This window comes from Quercus robur, chromosome 8 (genome assembly GCF_932294415.1).
Source record: "Quercus robur chromosome 8, dhQueRobu3.1, whole genome shotgun sequence".
In the NCBI taxonomy this organism is placed as follows: domain Eukaryota; kingdom Viridiplantae; phylum Streptophyta; class Magnoliopsida; order Fagales; family Fagaceae; genus Quercus; species Quercus robur.
In genome coordinates this window covers 46,016,325-46,035,968 of record NC_065541.1, presented here as the reverse complement: position 1 = coordinate 46,035,968, position 19,644 = coordinate 46,016,325, and the positions used below count along the sequence as shown (strand labels likewise).

Below are 19,644 nucleotides of genomic sequence, written 5' to 3'. Positions count from 1 at the left end.
GATAACTCTATCTATTGGACCGTCAGCTTTTAGCTTTAGCCTTCTCGAACCATTGTTTTCTTTGGCTTTTAAGCCTCGATGCCTTAACATCTTTCATTAGTCCGTCAGGCTTTTCCTTAGTCCGTGAGTTATGGACTTAGTCGTTCTTGGGTCGTAAACTTAGTGGACCGTCGGAGGAAAAATATACTTCAATGATTTCTGAATAAAACTCCTCTTATTGCCATGCATTTAAATAAAAGTAATTAAAACCAAACCCTGACCCTTGGGCTAAAAAAAAAGTATTGTCGAAAAAACTAAAGCAAACGATAAATCTGAGGAGTTAAACTATAATTTGCTAAAAAGTAAAAGAAATTGGTCTTCATGCCGCTGCTTCTATTGGTAGTACTTCCGTAGGTGCTCGGTGTTCCATGGATGTGGTAGCTTCTGTCCCTCCAATGTTTCAAGGTGGTAAGTACCTTTTCTCTGCCACGACGAGATTCGGTAAGGACCTTCCCAATTGGGGCCGAGTTTCCCTTGGGTAGGGTCTCTAGCGGCGCCCATGACCTTCCTAAGAACAAGGTCTCCGACTTGGAAGTCTCTGTGTCGGACCCGAGAGTTGTAGTATTTGGCCATGCGATCCTGGTACCTAGCGAGCCTTTGTTCTGCTGCTGCCCTGATCTCATCCACTAGGTCGAGCTGTAGTCGCATAGCTTCATCGTTTTTGTCCTCATCATGGTTGTGTACCCTATAGCTTGCGAGTCCGACTTCTGCCGGGATGACTGCTTCGCTTCCGTACGTCAGGCGGAACGGTGTCTCTCCTGTTGGTGTTCTTGCCGTCGTCCTGTATGCCCATAGTACACTTGGCAATTCTTCGGGCCATATACCCTTTGCCCCCTCGAGCCGAGTCTTGATGATCTTGAGCAAGGATCGGTTTGTGACTTCGACTTGGCCATTAGCTTGAGGGTGGGCGGGGGAGGAGTAATGGTTCCTTATTCCCAACTGTGAGCAAAAATCCCGGAACTGGTCGTTGTCGAACTGTCTCCCGTTATCCGAGACAAAGACTCTAGGAATGCCAAACCTGCATACGATGCATCTCCAGACGAAGCTCCGAACGTTTTTCTCCGTAATCGTGGCTAATGCTTCAGCTTCCACCCATTTCGTGAAATAGTCGATGCCTACTACCAGGAATTTCAGCTGCCGCATAGCTGTAGGGAACGGTCCCATAATGTCTAATCCCCATTGTGCGAACGGCCATGGGGCTGTCATTGGGGTCAGTTCTTCGGTTGGTTGTCTAATGATATTGCTGAACCGTTGGCATTTGTCGCAGGCCCTGACATAGGCTTCGGCGTCCTTCTGCATGGTGGGCCAATAATACCCTGCTCGTACAAGCTTGTGTACCAATGATCTGGACCCTGAGTGGTTTCCGCAGATTCCTTCATGTACTTCTCTCACGACGTAGTCCGCCTCTTCCGCACCCAAGCATCTCAGATACGGTCGGGAGAAACCTCTCTTGTATAGGACGTCTTTTATCAGGACGAACCTTGCCGCCCGGACTTTAAGTTTCCTTGCGGCTTCCTTCTCGTCCGGTAAGACCCCGTTTTTTAGGTACGAAACCAACGGCGCTGCCCAGCCGCTGTCGGAGCATATTTCCTGCATATTGCTGAGATCTATTAGCGGGGAAAGCTGTACAAAGGAGAGTACATTACCAGGGACGATCATTCGTTCTGCTGAGGCGGCCTTCGCGAGACGATCCGCTCGCTCGTTTTCCTCTCTGGGAATCTGGATGATTTTGGCTTCTAGGTCGCCCACTCTTGTCCTTACTTCGTCAAAGTACTTCTTCATCTTTTCGCTCTTGCACTCGTAGTCACCATTTATCTGGTTGGTGATGACCTGTGAATCGCAGTAGACGACTACCCTTGCGGCTCCTGCTGCTTTGGCGAGGTCGAGTCCTGCTATTAGTGCCTCATATTCTGATTCATTATTGGTGGCGGGAAAGTTTAGACGGACCATACATTCAATGGTGTCTCCTTCAGGTGATAGTAACACAATGCCGGCCCCTGTTGGAAATTGATTCTTTATTACCCATTGATTCTTTATAAAGAATCAATTTCTAACTTGTAAAATAAATTTGACTTCGACCCAAATACTCAAATGTGTACAGAAGACAAGCATTTGGAAAATTAAGCACCATCTAATCCAACTTAATCTCAGTAATAGCAAAATAGAATTCGAACTTTACCAACCATAAAAACTAGCATTCTATAATATAATATATTTCAAAAGCAATTCAATACCAAACTCAATTCTATGTATCTCAAAGCATTTCTAACATCAACAATTCAACACAAAAAGTCTTTTACTGGACTGACAAACTAAACAAAGGTTAATGCATGAAAATTTGGGCTTACCAGTCCCTTTCTTGATCCAAGGAGAGACCATAACTATTGGCACACCAACACCAAGCATATCAAACTTGAAGAAATAAGGAGCCAGCAGCGGTTAGGGCTTGGGCTATCATAGGCGGCAGCTAGGGCTTGGTCTTCATTGGTGGCGGCGGCTAGCGCTTTGTACAATCGGTAGAAAATATTTTTTTAATTTGTATTAGGTTGTAAATATTGTTTGTGTAAATTTATTTTGTAACTTTTTAATAAAAAAATGCCACATCATTAAAAAAATGTCAAGTTATTGTTCTGTTAGCCATGTAAATAATACCACTAATGACAATTAGTAAAAAGACTAATACAAATTAGTTTTAAAACTTGAGGGACCAATTGTGCTCGTTTCAAACTTAAAGGGCTAATTGCGCACACAGGGTAAACTTGAGGAACCAATGTTGTAGTTCGCCTATTTTCAAGATATATAAAATGTTTTTAATGGTATTATTGTAAATAAATTAAAAATAGTGGATCCTATAAATTTGCCTAAACATTTTATATCTTAAATTAAGGAGCTTATCTTTATCACAAAAAATTTTCACGCTTATTATCCAAAGAAAAAAAAAGTACAAGAACTATGTTCCTACACTTCAGTTTTGATTCTCACCATTATCCACCCAAAAAAAAAAAAAAAAAAAAAATTTCAAAAGTAAAAATGGTCTCTCAAACATCATTTTTTTCTCCCATATTTTGAAAAGTGTTATTAAAAGTGGGAATCATACACATATAATGTAAAAGTTATTATCTGAAAACCAATTTCAAATTCAATTTTTTGAGAATTATCTACGTACTATTTTGAAAAAAAAAACAAAAATCCTCCTACCAAACACGCCCTAAACGTTTTTGCTACCTTTAACTTTTTTTTTTAATACTATAAAAAACGTTTTCTGATGACTTTTGTTGTTTGTGGTACTAGATCCAAGTTGATGCAAAATTTTTTATCAAAAAACATTTTGATCTGAAACAAACAAAATACAATTAAATGAGCTTAATTCCATTATTTATCATAATAGGTAACAATAATTTTATATATTCGCTTCTCAAGTCACATTTGATAGATTATTTTATTGACAAAAGTTGAAGTAAGATTACATTGCAAGAAAAATTTATTCGTAAAGATATAACGAATTATAACAACATACCAACATTTACGTGACAAGTAAGATTTTTCATATGGAAGAAATTAAGTTATTTACTTATGAGTTCTGCGTATAAAAGTTGATTCCATGTATCAGGAACTCCAGCAAGACACCAATGGCTGCAGTCCATTCCATAGTGGCCTCCCAAGCCGTAGATGGATGGATGTGCATCTTTTCTTTGTTGTGAAAGTCTTGTTACATTTAGTAAGTGCACCGGCTTCAACATGGTTCGCAGCACTTTTTCCACCACCAGTTCTGCCGGATGGTGTCTTGGATATGCTGGTGCAAATATGGGTTTTAATTCTCCTTTGCATTCAATTCCATTATGGTTCCCCCAATTAGTTGCACTGATTAAACATGAATGTGTCCATAAAATAATGGTAATAACAACAAGAGAAGAAATAATATATAATAACAACAACAACAATCAAAATAATAAAGTATGAGCAGTGTTACATTCACAATATTTTTACAACAAATCTTAGATGGTATGTTGTTATGAGTTCTTAATTTGAATCCACCACTTAAATGACTTTTTTGCCCACTAGTAACAACATGTAACAACTTACCACTTGAGATTTGTTGTAAAAGTATTGTGAAATTGTTGTAGACATAACATTTCTCTATTAAAATATAGGAATTAAATTGAACATATATAAATAACAATACTAATCTATCTAAGAAGCCTTATTCTATCACTAAACTAAATTCAAATATGTTTCTAAAAAAAAAAAACTAAATTCAAATAATTTATAGTCATAACACATTGCTTGTTACAATTGTAGATGCATAATTGCATATAGTTCTATATCTAATCTCTTTAACAATTTGTATTTACTATCAAATCTTTAGGACTAAGAGTGAGATTCACACACAATACACTTAAATTAGATTTGAGTAGAATTTTTATCTTGTATAAAAAAAATTGTATATACTTAATTTATTGTAATTAAAATCTTTAACAACTTTCTTACTTTTATGGTAAAAACTTGAGCTTCTTTGATGACTTACTTGGAATGATCCGGTGAGATTCCTTGGAAGAAGACCTTGGTTTTTTCCGGATCAACATTTGTGTCCACCCATCGAGCCCATGTCTTTAGCACTTCCTCATAGGCAGCCAAGCGATCCATGTCTCTTTGTAGATGCTTCCCTTCTTGAATGAAATCCCATCTATCATGAAAACAAAAACAAAAAATAAAAAAGCATATATATATATATATATATATATCAAATCTTTTAGTGCGTTGCACCCTCAAAAAAAAAAAAAACTTTTAGTGCGTTTGAATTAGCTTTTTATTTTTTTTAAAGATACCGTTCAATAAAAAAAATCTCATTTGTTTAGGTATAAAATAATTGTAATTTTTCCAATTTTCAACAAAATAAACAAATAAGTTTTTCAGTATAAAGATAATCCAAATACAAAACAATCACAAGGAATATTTGCATTTAAAGGGTTAAACTTGTTAAAGACAAATTGTTTATCATAGTTTTACAGACCCTCAAAAGAAACTAAAATTGTATAATAAAGGGTCAATTAATGGAAATCTCACGGTTGTTCCCTTCCGGTGTGACGCCACCAATGCCATGTGTTGAAAATCAATACATCAATTCCGTCCCAAGTTTTCTCATAGCCAAGCTTGTCGAGTTTCAAAACCCGACCATATCTCTTGTGCTCAATGTCCACCAAAAAGGCATTCCGCATAAGCATCACGGAAACATTGTACTCCTACAAAACATAAAGTAAATAATTAGTAATCTTTTCCGACGCATACACATTAACTTGTCATGTCATTTTATTTAAAATATAAGACATGTAATAATTGGATTCAAGCTTGAGGTAACCACTAATTAACACAAGTATATATGTATAAATTATTTCAGAATTAAAGATGTAATTTTATTCCAAAGAAGTCACAGTTTGAACCTTAAATCATCCCATCACTTCACAATTTTTAGTTGAATCAATATGTCAGTCTCAACCCTACAAACCACAAACTCTCATACATTGTTCACTACTAAAAATGCAACCTATAGCCACTTTTTTTAGTCGCGTTTTCAAAAAACGCGGCTACAAGTAATGTATAGCCGCATATTTAAGAAACGTAGCTTAAATTATTGACCTATATCTATGTTTTTAAAACGCGGCTATAGGTTAAATCTATAGCCGCGTTTCTAAGTGTTATTAGTCTTATTTTTTGGATAGGGTCTATTGCTGCATTCAAGAAGCATGGCTATAGGTCCAACCGATTATATATATATATATATTTATTTATTTATTTAAAAGAAGACCTATACCCGTGTTTAAAAAACGCAGCGTAAAATCTTGACCTATAGCAACATGTAAAAAGCGTGGCATTAGACATTAAATTGGTTTGTCTACTGGTTTATTTAGTACTAAATGTTCTGGACATATATAAATAGATTGATAAAACTTCCTACACTTTTTTGTAGAAAAAAAAGGAATTTGTGATTTGCACAAGAAAAAAAAAAAAAAAAAACCTATAGCCATGTTTTATAAATGTGGCTATAGCCAATTTTTTTTAAAAAAAAAAAAAAAAAAACCTATAGCTGCGTTTATTAAACATGGCTAAAGTAAATATTAAAAAAAAAATCTATAGTTGCGGCTAAAATAACCCTTATAGTTGTGTTTTAAAAACACAGCTAAAATAACTCCTATAGCCGCGTTTTAAAAATGTGGCTATAGAAGATGTGGCTATAGGACAAATGGACCTCTACCCATGTTTTTAGGAGTCACAACCATGTTTTAAAAATGTGGCTGTAGACTAGTTTTTTTTGTAGTGGTTACATATGAACTCAGATCTTATAAATGTTCTTGAAAGTGATCTCTTTGGCTTCCATAAAATGATATGAAGTATTTATTTTCGACCATTTCTAACTTTTTGTAAGTGATTAATGTGATGACACCTTTATTGACGAAGTAATCGTGCCCATGGTTTTAAAATCCGGACCGGACCGGCCGGTCGGACCGCGGTAACCGGAAACCGTTCATCATTTCGGTTTTTTAAACTACCAAAACCGGAAATTTTAAATTTTCAGGGAACCTTTCGACCCGCGGTCAAACCGCCCGGTTTTCAAAACCGGACACGGGTCTGACGGTTCCTAAAAAATCACAAAACAAGCATAGCTCAAAATAATCTCCAACATCAGATCTTCCCAGAAAAAGAAAAAAAAGGAAAACAAGTAAAAAAAAAAAAAAAAGAATAGAAGACTATAGAAGAAAGGCTACAAATCTGCTTCTGGCTTCTGCATATGCATCTACATTTGTATCTGCATCTGCATCTACATCTGCTTCTGCTTCTTCTTTATTTGTTGAAAAATTGTGGAAGGAGACTGCTGTTTGTTTGAAAACTGTGGAAGAAATAACAGAGGTAGAGAGAGGCGGAGGTTGTTGGGAAAGCAAAAAGAATAGAAGACAAAAGTCCATAAGGTTTGAAGTCTGATCATGTGGTGTGGCTTGAGGAAACGTGTAACTTTTATCATAATGCTTGGAGAAATGTGTGAGTGGGGTTGGATTTCTCATGAGATCTCATGAGTCATAAGTTTTTTTTCTTTCTCCTTTTATCCAGCACAGCACAGCCAACTTATTAAGGATTAAGTTTATTATTTTTTAGTTATATTTTTTTTTAACTTTTTTTGTTATATTTATTTATTATTTTTTAGATATAATGTTTTAAAATCTTTTAAATAACAAGAAAAAATCTAACAAATATCATATTTATCGTAAATTAAGATATATTTGAATTTCTATAAGTACTAATTTAGTCAATATTACAAAATTTTAAGCATTTATTTTAATTATTTTGTATTAAATATTATTAATTTAATACAATTTAAGTAAGAGAAAATAGTATTTACAAATGACCAAACTTTTTCCTATAAATTTTTATGTAATTTTTCAATTTTTACTAATTTAATATATTTATTTATATTTTAAGTAATTATTAAATTAATTATGACGTCATCACGGTTCGATTCCGGTTCGACCTCGGTTTGACCTTAAAACCCTTGAACCTCTTCCTTTTACGGTTCAATGAACGGTCCGGATCTGAAAACCTTGATCGTGCCTGAAATTTTTTGCCTCAAGCATGCATGGTATCGAGAAGTATGCCAATATAGTTGAAATGAACATGTCTCTTTATGTGTATGAGGACCATAGTACAGGAATTGAATGGCCTTTCGTTTTTTCTTTTCATGGATAACATAGCAATCATGATTAGAGCATTCTCATCAAAGGTGGGATAAATGCTAAAAGCCATTTTTAGCAACAAAACCACTAAAAAAGCCCCTGTATCAATCGTGCTAAATTTTAAATTTTTTAGCACCTTGCTATAGTAAGATGTTATTACTAACACCCTACTGTAGCAAGTTGCTACTCATTTTTTATTATTTTTTATTCCCCTTCTCTCTCTCCCCTCAAATCTCACTCTCTACTCTCTCTCAAGAAGAATAAAAAATGATAAATAAATAATATTTTAATGAACTGGTAAAAAAAAAAAAAGAAGTTTTGATGTTAGGTGTATTGTAAAATGATGTGTTAAATGTTATAAAGTTAGTTTTTTAGGTGCTAAATGCTAAAATTTTTAAAACTCTTGATGAGAATGCTCTGCAAGGATTAAAGTACAATAGAACACAGACAACGACTATTACAACTAAAACCCCTACAGATACTATATGCAACTCCTATTCATTGCATGCACATTTCAGATTTACAGGTACACTTTAATATTGGCCCTCTAGGTGTATGAGGGCAGCACTGGAATTGAAAGGCCTTTTATTTTATGTGTCAAGAGTTGTAAATAGGGGTGGTAAATGGTAATTCATGTTTGTAGATCATGTTAATATCGTGTTAAGACAAGGGTATTTGAATATGTGGCTCAACCCTAACCCAATTTATTTAATAATTGTTTCAAATCTCTTTAGCCTTAGCACAACTGTTAATTAAGCATATTGATATGACATGACCGGCCAATTTTTACCCGTTTAATACACAATCTAACAAAAATGAATCGAAAGGAGATTTAAAAAAAAAAATTGTTTTGGGTAAAAGGATTATGGACTTTAGAATTTCAATATAACCATTAAAGTTCTTTTAATTACTTTCAATTATATTTAGAGTTCAAATTTATGTTAGATAAAAATGAAAATTTTTATATGAATCATGTAATTTTGGGTTCATTAACGGTTAAGTAGGACAACACAAAATTGACCAAAATTATTAATCATATTAAAACATATTGACTTATTTTAACACAAACCCATTTACACTAAACACTAATCCACAAACCGTATTATGTTCGTGTTTTGCTTCCAAGTCATGTGAAACATTGCCACCCCTAGTTGTAAGTGTGTGATGAACAAATTAAATTAAATTAGTTATATTTAATATGGGTGTGAGCTTTGTACCTTTTTTTAGAAAATCAAAACTATGTTGATTCAGTTACATTTCTTTATTTCAGTTATATATTTATTTGAACTACTTATTTCTGACAGATACAATTAAATTTTAATCTATTGTATGAAGAATTGTTGAGGAATTTAAAATTTTAATTTAATTTTTCATCATATGTTAGTATTTTAAAGGTAGGAATAGAATAGGCAATGCGATCAAATTGAAGGTAAAAAGGTAATCTCACCGTGAATGTAAATGTGGAGAGGGGCCCTATCCTCTCTGACTTATACTCAGAGTGTGGCGTAGCAGTGTGAAGCATGCATATCAATGACTGCCATTGATTCAAACTTAATGAATCTCCAATAAACATGATCTTCTTATTTCTCAAACTCATTAAGAAATCTATACCGTCAAACCTGTAAAAAAAATTAAATCAAATTAAGTTAATACTTAGTAGGTTGTTCTTGTTAATGACCTTGCCTCATTCAAATCATACGATTTAAACAGTGGTTAGGATCTAACTCATGTAGAATATGTGAATCATTTAACAAGCTAATTAAATAAGAAAATCTACCTACCTAGTAATTAAGACTATTTGACCAAGCTTATTTGCTATAAAGTTTTGATACAAATGCTTACTCCACCAAGATGAGAATAAATAAATAAATCATACGAATAAAAAAAAAACTCATGTCTAGCTAGTATATGAATAATCAAATCATTTGGGAGATTTAAGGGTTTAAATAAAGCATATTCTAATTCTACTTTGGCATCATGATAAATCATTCATACTATAAAAGATTATGTTGTTTAGGGGTGTCCACGAGTTGGGTTTTTGTCCAATCCAAGACCGACTCGATTGAATCGGGTGGAGGAAGTACTGACCCGCCGCCAACCGGTGGGGAGTCAGATCGGAGCGGTTGGTTTTGCGCTGGAAACAAGGTTAGTTCGGTCGAAACCGTCCATGGTGAAAAATCCGGCCAAAATAGTTGATTTTAGGTGAAAATTCCCTAGATCCAACGGAGGTCTCACCGGATCTAGCGAGATCTCGTTAGATCCAGTGACATTTCCACCATATCTGGTTGAGATCTCACTAGATTCGGTGATATCTGCCCAAATCCGACACAAATCTCATAAAAATCTAAAGTATTTTGACCAAAAACTCGCTGAAAAATTCTTGTTTCGCCGTATTTTGGTAAGGATCTGGTTAGGTCGGTTGAGGCGGGTTTTAGAGGAGAGAACCCGCCAACTGACCCACCGAAGTCGGTTTTTGGTTTTGTAACCCGCCGTCGACTTGCCGAAGCTCTCGGGTCGGTCAAGGGTGGGTCAGTTTCGATCGGGTCTAGTCGGTTGGGTCGAGTCTAGGTTTGGGTGGACACCCCTAAAGTTGTTAGAGAATCTTGGATTTTATTTATATATTCAACATTTTTTTAATAATTTTTATTATAAAAAAGAAAAGAAAATAAAACAAGATGAAGTTCAATAAATATGTTAAGATTATAGTTAAATAATTAAATTCATTATTTTTTTAATAAGAAAATTCATTATTTCTTAATAGTTTAAGATTTAAAAATAATTAATTTATCATAATCAGAGTAAAAGATCCTAAGTTTGATAATATTAAAAATTTTACGTGTTGAATCTTACTTAAAATTATCACAATTTTCCAAAAACAATTTACTAACTTATCAAAAGAAAATGGATAAATACTGGTGCACAACAGCTGTTGCATTGTGTGCGTATAGTGTAAAACAAACATTAAGCAAAGAAAATTCCCTATATATTAAATTTCAACTGCCCATTAGATCAGAACATGCAGTAAAAAATGGTACCTTGGCAAGTTGCATGCAGAGGGTTGCCACCTATATTTGAGATAAAGCTTGTCTGGGCGACCGTTCCTTTGGCAAGCAAATGAGACCTCTATGAAGCTGCACTGACTTGAGTCGTAAAGAGGGTATGATTTATCATAAACCCAACTTCCATGGTACAGATCACAACTCTCCTTCTTTTCAAATCTCTTTGTATAATCTTGAATGTTAGGCTCCCCAGCAGTTACCACCATCTGCAACAATGGTAGAACCAGGAGTGCAAGAGCAATATAATTAGCCATTGCACCAAAAATGTGTGTTTGTTTGTGTAAGAGAGAGAGAGAGATATATAAAGGGAGATGGGGTTTTGAACTCGTAAGTGAATTTAAAAAGAGAAAATGGATGGGTATGAAAAAGAAAAGGCTGGAATTTAAAAATTTCCTTTTCAATGTCAATCGAGTTTCTTTTTCATGTTTCGTTAATTCATTTATGAATGACAAGGGAGTTGAGTTTGACAAAACAAAGAAACATGCAAAATGTGTGAAAGAGAGAGAGAGAGAGAGAGAGATTCTGAACAGTGAAGAGAAAATGAAATCTCACATTTTAAAGTAGGATGTAAAGTTGTGAAATCCGAGCTTTCAGAGGAGATACCTTGTTAGATAATATTGAACTGACAAAATTTAACCGTCAAGTCCATTTAATAGTTAACCCACAATTCCACAAGCAATTGTGAAAATCATAAATATAACTAACCAGTGGACTTGTGTACATCCTTTAAATTTTCTCTTAGTTTTTTATTTAAAAAAATAGCTTAGTCTATCAAAAAAAAAAAAAAAAAAAAAAGCTTAGTTTGGAAAAACAGAGTTACTAATTAGAACTTAAATTTTTTATTTTTTATTTAAAGAAAGAAAGAAAAGTAGAATATAATTTTTATTTATTTATTAAAAAAATAAAAGAAGTATAAATTAAGAGAAATGTTATATTCAGAATATTTTTTATAATACTTTTACAATGAATTATAAGTGACAGTTTATTAGTAGTTGGTATTGGTGGGCTAAAAAACAATTTTAGTAGTGGGTTTAATTAAAATTAGTAGTTTACATTCAGTGTAAAGATTATGAACCAAATGTATAGTTTACCCTAAATTAAAATTAATTTTTGTACAAAATTCTCTTGTTGTTTGATATATGGATAAAAGCAGGAAGTTGATCATTTTTCAAAAGTAAGTCAGGAACAATTTTGAGCACCTTTTGAGTTTGTGTTCACTTTTGGATGATAGTCGGTACCAAATGGGCCGATTTTCTTAAACATGGCTGAAATTCTCATGCAATAACAATATGATTATGAATCAATGTAAAATGTAAAATGTTATCGAAAAAAACATTTTTCATAGAAACAAACAGAAGAGTGTGCAATAACAATGAATCAATGTAAAATATAAAATGTTATGTAAAAAACATTTTTTTTTTTGTGGAAACAAACAGAATACAAATGATCTTAATTCGATTGTTTATCTTAATATGAAATAAAATTTATTTTCCATAGACTTGTATTGGGTCACACTAGATAAATTATTTTACAAACAAAAGTTAAATGCAGTATTATGAACAATGTTGTTTACAAGAAAAAATTATTCGTAAAGAAATAGTGAATTATAACAACATACAAACATTTATTCAAGTAAGGATTTTTTCATACGGTGCAAATTAAGTTATTTGCTTATGAGTTCTGCATATAAAAGTTGATTCCATGTATCAGGGAGTCCAGCGAGACACCAATGAGAGCAGTCCATTCCTTTGTGCCCTCCCGAGCCATAGACGGATGGATGTGCATCTTTTCTTTGTTGTGACAATCTTGTTACATTCAGTAAGTGCACTGGCTTTGTCATTGTATGCAGCACTTTCTCCAACACCAATTCTCCTGGATGTTGGCGATTTGGATATCCTGGTGCAAGTATGGGTTTTGTTTCTCCTTTGCAGTTCTTTCCATTATTGTTTCCCGGCCAATAACTTCCACTGGTTCAACATGAACATGTCCAAGTGATAATGGAAACAACAAGAAATAAAGTATAGCAACAGTAATATCAATCAAAATAATTGAGTATAAGAATGGATCTTAATGCATTTTATACGTAGAAGGACAAAATCAAGTGGAGTCTTCTTTATTAATATTTTCAAACTATTAAATATGAATCTTATAACTTTATGTATTATTATTTTTGTTTAAAAATCAGTATTTTTATTTTTTGAGATGCAATATCACTAATTAAGTTTTTGTATTTATATTATACTAACCATCTCTTTTATTAATAATAGCTAGTCTACTTAAAATTATATATTATAATATAAATTTTAAAGTGTGGAACAGTATAATCTAATTTATTAAAGACGTTATTGCAATTCACTTAATGTTATAATCTATTAAGTTGTTAGGAAAATTGATTATTAATAATTATTAGACACACTCATAAATTTTTTTAAGGAAATACTAAAATTGTTGTACACACTCAAGAATTTTTCAGTAATGTTCATTATGAAAAGGACTATCGATGTTATTCTTGTAAGGAAATGCTAAACAACTGCCAATTTTATTATAAAAAGTCTTCAAATTGATGTGACAAAAAATTTGATTAGTGTCACATTGATAATATAACAAATAAAATTCTTAAAAAAAATTTATTATAAAAAGTCTTCATAGATGATCAACTTAGATATTATTTTATCTAACATCTGTAAATTTGGTCATGATTTTACACTGACAATTCGGTCATAAAGGTCTTTGAATGATTTCATTTTAATTTATGCGTACACATTCACTAAGAACCGCAATATATATCAATTCTCCAACAAGTGTATGCATATGGTTTCAATTCCATCTTAATTCTTTAACAATTTCTATATATTTACCTTTTTGTGATTAATTTCTTTAACAACTGTTCTATATTTTGGTAATTAGCTTCTGTGATGACTTACCTGGAATGGTCCGGAGAGATTCCTTGGAAGAAAACCTTAGTTTTTCCAGGATCAACATTTGTGTCCACCCATCGAGCCCATGTCATTAGCCCTTTCTCATAGGCAACCAAGCGATCCATGTCTTTCTGCCGATGCTTTCCTTCTTGAATGAAATCCCACCTATCATAAAAACCAAAAAGACAATTAAGATGAGTTTTTCATTAACTTATCATATATTATTTGTTTTAAGTATAATTTTTTAAAACCTCAATTTTAATTATTTAGTACATTTGTATTTTGATTTTTGCCAAGAACTTGTAGTTTAAGTGTTTAACTAATTGGCAATGACATCTTTTGGTATTTCTAACAAAAAAATATATTTATATTTTTGTCAATGTACGACATGTAAGCAAATAACTTTTTTAAATAGACAAGTAAGCCAATAAATTTTAGACAAAAAAGTTCCATATACACTTAAAAAGCACTTATAATTTTTTTATTATAGATATGATAGAATTTCAATCTATGACACCCATTCTATGATGACATTTTTGATATAGGTAGGATTCGAATCCTAAATCTCTTATTTGATGAAGATATATTTTACCAGTTGAACTAATTAGAATCCAGAGTTTTTTTCTTTTTAGCCACAAGACATATTTGCATTTTAAAGGTCTAATAAAAAAAATTTAGGGTAAATTATATTTTAAACTTACTTTTAGGTATATTTTATTTAAACAGTAAAATTTCAAAACAATTTCATTTAAACTTCAAAGTTTTTAGAAATTTTGCAGTTAAACATTCAAACCTTTTCAAATAAACTTATATAATTTAAATGAAACACACACACAAAACTTTCAGATTAATTAAAGTAATTTACCTAAATATTTAAATTAGCAAAAATAATGAAAGGGTCAATGAGAAATCTCACGGTTGTTTCCTTCCGGTGTGTTGCCACCAATGCCATGTGTTGAAAATTAATACATCAATTCCGTCCCATTCTTTCTCGTCATCAACCTTGTCGAGTGTCAAAACCCTACCATATCTCTTGTTTACAATGTCTACCAAAAATGCATTCCGCATAAACTTCACTGAAACATTGTACTCCTACAAAATAATGACGTACAATTGTTCAAGAGAAAGTTAAACTCTGTCACTATAACGACTCCACCCTGAAGGGGGGGGGGGGGGGGTTTGGTTCATTGTGACGTTACATTACGCCATAATATTATGTTATTGTAATCTTACATTAATTTAATCTCAATACAAGAATACAATATTACATTGTTTAGGAAGGTGATGAGATTAAGATGATGTGATATATTTTATAATTTTAAATTACGGTAATGTTAGAAAAATTAAAATAAACCAAAAACTTTAATGTCACATTATCGTAATATGCATCACATCAATAGCACATCACAGTGAACCAAACGCCTCCTAACTGTGTAAATATTGTCTGCTTTGGGACTCATATCCCTTACAGTTTTGTTTTCCCCCAAAGCACACAACAATAGAGAAAAATGTCTTTTCACATTAAAGGGATGTCACTCCTTATAAGCACATTCCATGTGTTTTCCTAAACGACGTGAGAGTTCATGGATTGCAAGACCCCGTTTAAGTCTCTACAATAATATAAGTAACTAATCTAATAATGCAGGATTCATCCAGATTAACTTGTCATATATCATTTCATTTGAAAGCAGACATCTAATAATTGGATTCAAGCTGATTATTAGAGTATTCGTATTAGTTTATGCAATTTTTTCAATATTTTTTTATACAACTACTTTTACAAAAAAACTCACATTAGATAATTTATTCTATCTTCTATTTTATTTAAATACTCACACTCATTCTATCTCAATTAATAGGTAATCTCACCGTGAATGTAAATGTGGAGAGGCCTTCTATCCTTTGTAACTTGTACTCAGAGTGTGGCGTAGCTGTGTGAAGCATGCATGTCAATGATTGCCATTGGTTCAAGCTTAATGAATCTCCAACAAACATGATTTGCTTATCTCTAAATCTCTTTAAGAAATCTAGACCGTCAAACCTGTATAAATGAATAAGAAAAACTAAATCAAATTATGTTAAAGTTAAAAATACTTAGTAGGTTGTTAATAATGACATTTAGGTTAAATGTTCCGCATAAGTTTTTTTGAGGAATTAAAATCTATGACATCCATTACACACACAGATATATATATATATATATATATTTATATAATATTTGACTAATACACCAATGAGTTTTGGAGTATGAGAGATTTGAACCTAAATCCCTTATTTGACAACTAAAGACTTATTTATTGACCTAATTGGAACCCGCTCAAATCATATGATTGAGATGGTGGATAATTTAAACCTGGAAAATGGGTTGGGTTAATTGGGTTATAGATCAATTTAGGTTCAAATAAAAAATGGGTTATCCTAAACGAGTTGCAAGAGGGTCGAGTCAATCAAGTTATGGATTAATCAGGTTATGGATTGACCCAAAAATTTTCACATGTAGGATACAAATAAGAAAATACATAAAAATATACTCAAAAATAAATTTTAAATAATACATAAATTCTTAAGTTTAAAAAAAAAATTTATATAAACAAACACAATGAACAAAAAAAAAAAAATGCTAAATTTCATGGACCATAATTGTTTTTAAGTACATTATATCATCACCATAAATACTAATTGTTGTGGACCAATGCTACAAGTTGCTTTAGAAACTGTAGCTATAGGAATACTTAAGAGATAGCATGTCATTAAAGAGAGTTCAAAAAAGGAAGAGTAATTTTCTTTCCACCGACAAAGAGCATTCAATCTTCCACATATTACCTTTCTCAAAAAAAAAAAATCTTCCACATATTACCTTCAACTAAAAAAATAAGTAAAATATTATTATTATTATTATTATTATTTTTTAAATCACTTCTTTAAAAAATGGGCTGGGTATTGGTTGACTTGGCCTAACCCGACATTTCAAACGGGTTGGATATAGGTTAACCTGTTTTCCTACTGGTCAGTTTTGCATTGAGTTAAGTTAATAGGTTCAGGTCCAATTTTGCTAGGTCTGGTAGTTTTATGGATTAACACTTATTGGATAACCTTAATAGGTTATTAGGTTGGTTTAGTAGTTCATTGGTCGCTCCAAATGGATTCTTCCCTATAATTACTTGTTGTGTATGGTCGGAGTGACTACACACACTTAGGAAAATGGTTAGGTGCTTGAAGAGTTATGAATTCCCAAATTAGCACCAAAAAAAAAAAAAAAATTTTTTTTGGGTTAAAAAAAACTCTTTTTTTTTTTTTGTTAAAAAAAACTCATTTTATTTTATTTTTTTGTTTAAAAAAAAGGGTAGTGGGGGGCGACCAGTGTTGCTTTTCTACTTGGGCGTGATCATAGTAACACCCTACCTGCTCCCGAGTGAGACTCCATACTCCCGGTTTGTGAGAAACTCACTTATTATTTTTGGACCGTTTGAGATGGAAATGGGATATAAGGAGTACCAACACACAATTAGTTGTTGAGGCTTGAACCCAAGTTCTGAGACTTGTTGCCCCGGTATCTAACCAACTAGGCTACCCGAATTTCTCATTTTATTGTGATATCATAATAAATTACCTATTATTTTAAATATTATGTTAGAAAATTTTGAATTTAATCTAATCCAACGTTTTTCACATAATTTTTATTAGAAAAAAGAAAAGGTGAAGTTCAATGAAGAAAATTTCCAATTTTTTTTTTGATAAGTCGAAAAAAAAAAATTTCCAATTTTAAATCTTATACTGCCCATTAATTTAGAATATGGAGTTTTAACTTATAACTTTTAACACTTGGTACCTTGGCAAGTTACATGCAGAGGGTTGCCACCTATATTTGAGATAGAGCCTGTCTGGCCGACCATTCCTTTGACAAGCAAATTCCTTCTCTATGAAGTTGCACTGACTTGAGTCGTAAAGAGGGTATGAATTATCATAAACCCACTTTCCATGGTACATATCGCATTCCTTCTTCTCAAAACTCCTTGTATGGTCTTGAATGTTGTGCTCCCCAATGGCCACCTGCAACAATGGTAGGACAAGGAGTGCAACAGCAATATTGGCCATTGCACCAAATGTCTGTTTGTGTGAGAGAGAGTCAAAGGGGAGATGGGTTTTTAAAACTCAGAAGTGAATTTAATGATGAGATAATGGGTATGAAAAAGAAGGGGTGGAATTGAAAAACTTCCTTCTCAATCTAATTAGAGTTTTTTCTATTGAGTATTTGAAAAATAAGTTTCGTCAACGTTAATTCATTTATGATTATGAACGACAATGTAGTTGAGTTTGACATAACACACAAACGTGCAAAATGAGGGGGAGAGATAGAGATTTTTATTTTTTATTTATTTAAGAGAGAAAGAGAGAGATTCTGAACAGTCATATTGGAAAGAAAAAGGAGCTCTCACATTTTACAGGAGGAGCTAAAATTAAACCATCGAGTCCATTTAATTCATACTTCTGGGTGCAAACAATGCTACAGCAATACTTACCAGTTAATACTTACTACTACCAGAGTCAAATTCAAGCTAACCCACAAACCAATTTTAAAAACCAGAAATATAAGAACTAACAACTTGAATTTTTTTAGGTTCCTAGTCCATATGCTTAATTTTTGGAGTAGTTAAAAAAAAAAAAAAAAAAAAAGAGGCCAAAAATTCAAATTAGTTTATTGACGCGTTTAGGGTTTTACCTCAATTCTCAAATTAGTCCTTAAACTTTAATTTTGTTTTATTTTGTAAAAAATGAGATAATCTAATCATTTTGTCCAAGTCAATTAGTAAACGGAGCTGGTTACATATTTTTTTAATTAAAAACATTCATGAATTATGCCATATAGTATATCTTGTTGTTCGATGAGTATTAATTTTTTACAAGAAAAAAAAAAAGAACGGCTTTATATGCTAACAAATTTCGTTGGAGGGACTAGATTGACTCATTTGATAAGAAGAGGGACAAAATTGACAATGATGAAATCTTAAGGATGAATTGGACAATTAAAATAAAAATGGATTTAGTAAAATTGAACTTGGAAGCTTGCCCGAATCCAAACAAAAAATTAGTGTATTAGTAATAAGAATAGCAATTCATTTTAGTCCGATAGGTTTATGAGCCGTAGCCAATATTGAACCTTTCGACTTAGCCTGACCCACTCATCAAGCTTTTATTGTAAAATTTTTTACTGACTCATTTTCAATATATATTATAATATATTGAGAATTTTTAATTATAAGCTTCTTTTAATTCTTAACATTAAAGACCTAATAAGAAAATTAGTTGATAATTTCATACTTTTAGTATTTCTTTGATGCAAGTATAAGGAGGTGTTTGATTATGTAGCATGATGACATGGCTATGCTGAGGTGGTCAACCATGGCCATGATGAGGTGGCCGACCATGATGTATAATGATGTATCATTTTGTAGACTAGATATCTTGTTCATTCTTCAATTGTGATGCATACCTTTTTCATGCATGTTTCCTGTTGATGGTAAACAAATTAAATTATATATGCATAAATTGTCTAATCTCTCTCTCAATTGTTATGTTATTTTTTTTTTAACTTTAATTTAATTTATGGTTTCAAAATTTTAATTTAATTTAAATGCATTTGAACTTGTAATTTTAATTTATGAAAATTTTAAATTATTTTTCAATTTTATTTTATCAAAATATTAATTTAAAAAATGGAAAATGTTAACATGTGCTCTAAGAACATTGGTTTATGATATATTTTTAAAACTTTTTATGGGAAAGAATAAAAAATTAATTTTTTTGACTATTTTTTATATTTTCCATGAAAAAGATGTCAAAACTTTTTAAAAATTATTTCTTAATAATTGATCTAAGGGCAGCAATTAACATAACCCTTAAAAAATA

At 32.1% G+C, this 19,644-nt stretch overlaps 1 protein-coding gene across 2 annotated transcripts; it reads right to left on the bottom strand.

The window, feature by feature from the left end:
* Positions 1-3,431: 3,431 nt before the first annotated feature.
* Positions 3,432-17,853, bottom strand: LOC126696130 (protein trichome birefringence-like 43). Of its 2 annotated transcripts, none has more exons than XM_050392916.1 (5): positions 17,567-17,853; positions 15,607-15,778; positions 5,104-5,279; positions 4,565-4,723; positions 3,432-3,900 (listed from the first exon to the last, which is right to left on the bottom strand). In XM_050392916.1, exons 1-5 carry the CDS (start codon positions 17,830-17,832, stop codon positions 3,603-3,605), a joined length of 1,071 nt encoding a protein of 356 aa, XP_050248873.1. In that variant the 5' UTR covers positions 17,833-17,853; the 3' UTR covers positions 3,432-3,602. The 2 variants fall into 2 exon arrangements, with proteins under 2 accessions (XP_050248873.1, XP_050248872.1); XM_050392915.1 differs by lacking the exons at positions 15,607-15,778; positions 17,567-17,853 and adding exons at positions 9,208-9,379; positions 10,796-11,115 and having other exon boundaries at positions 3,433-3,900.
* Between the last annotated feature and the right edge of the window lie 1,791 nt (positions 17,854-19,644).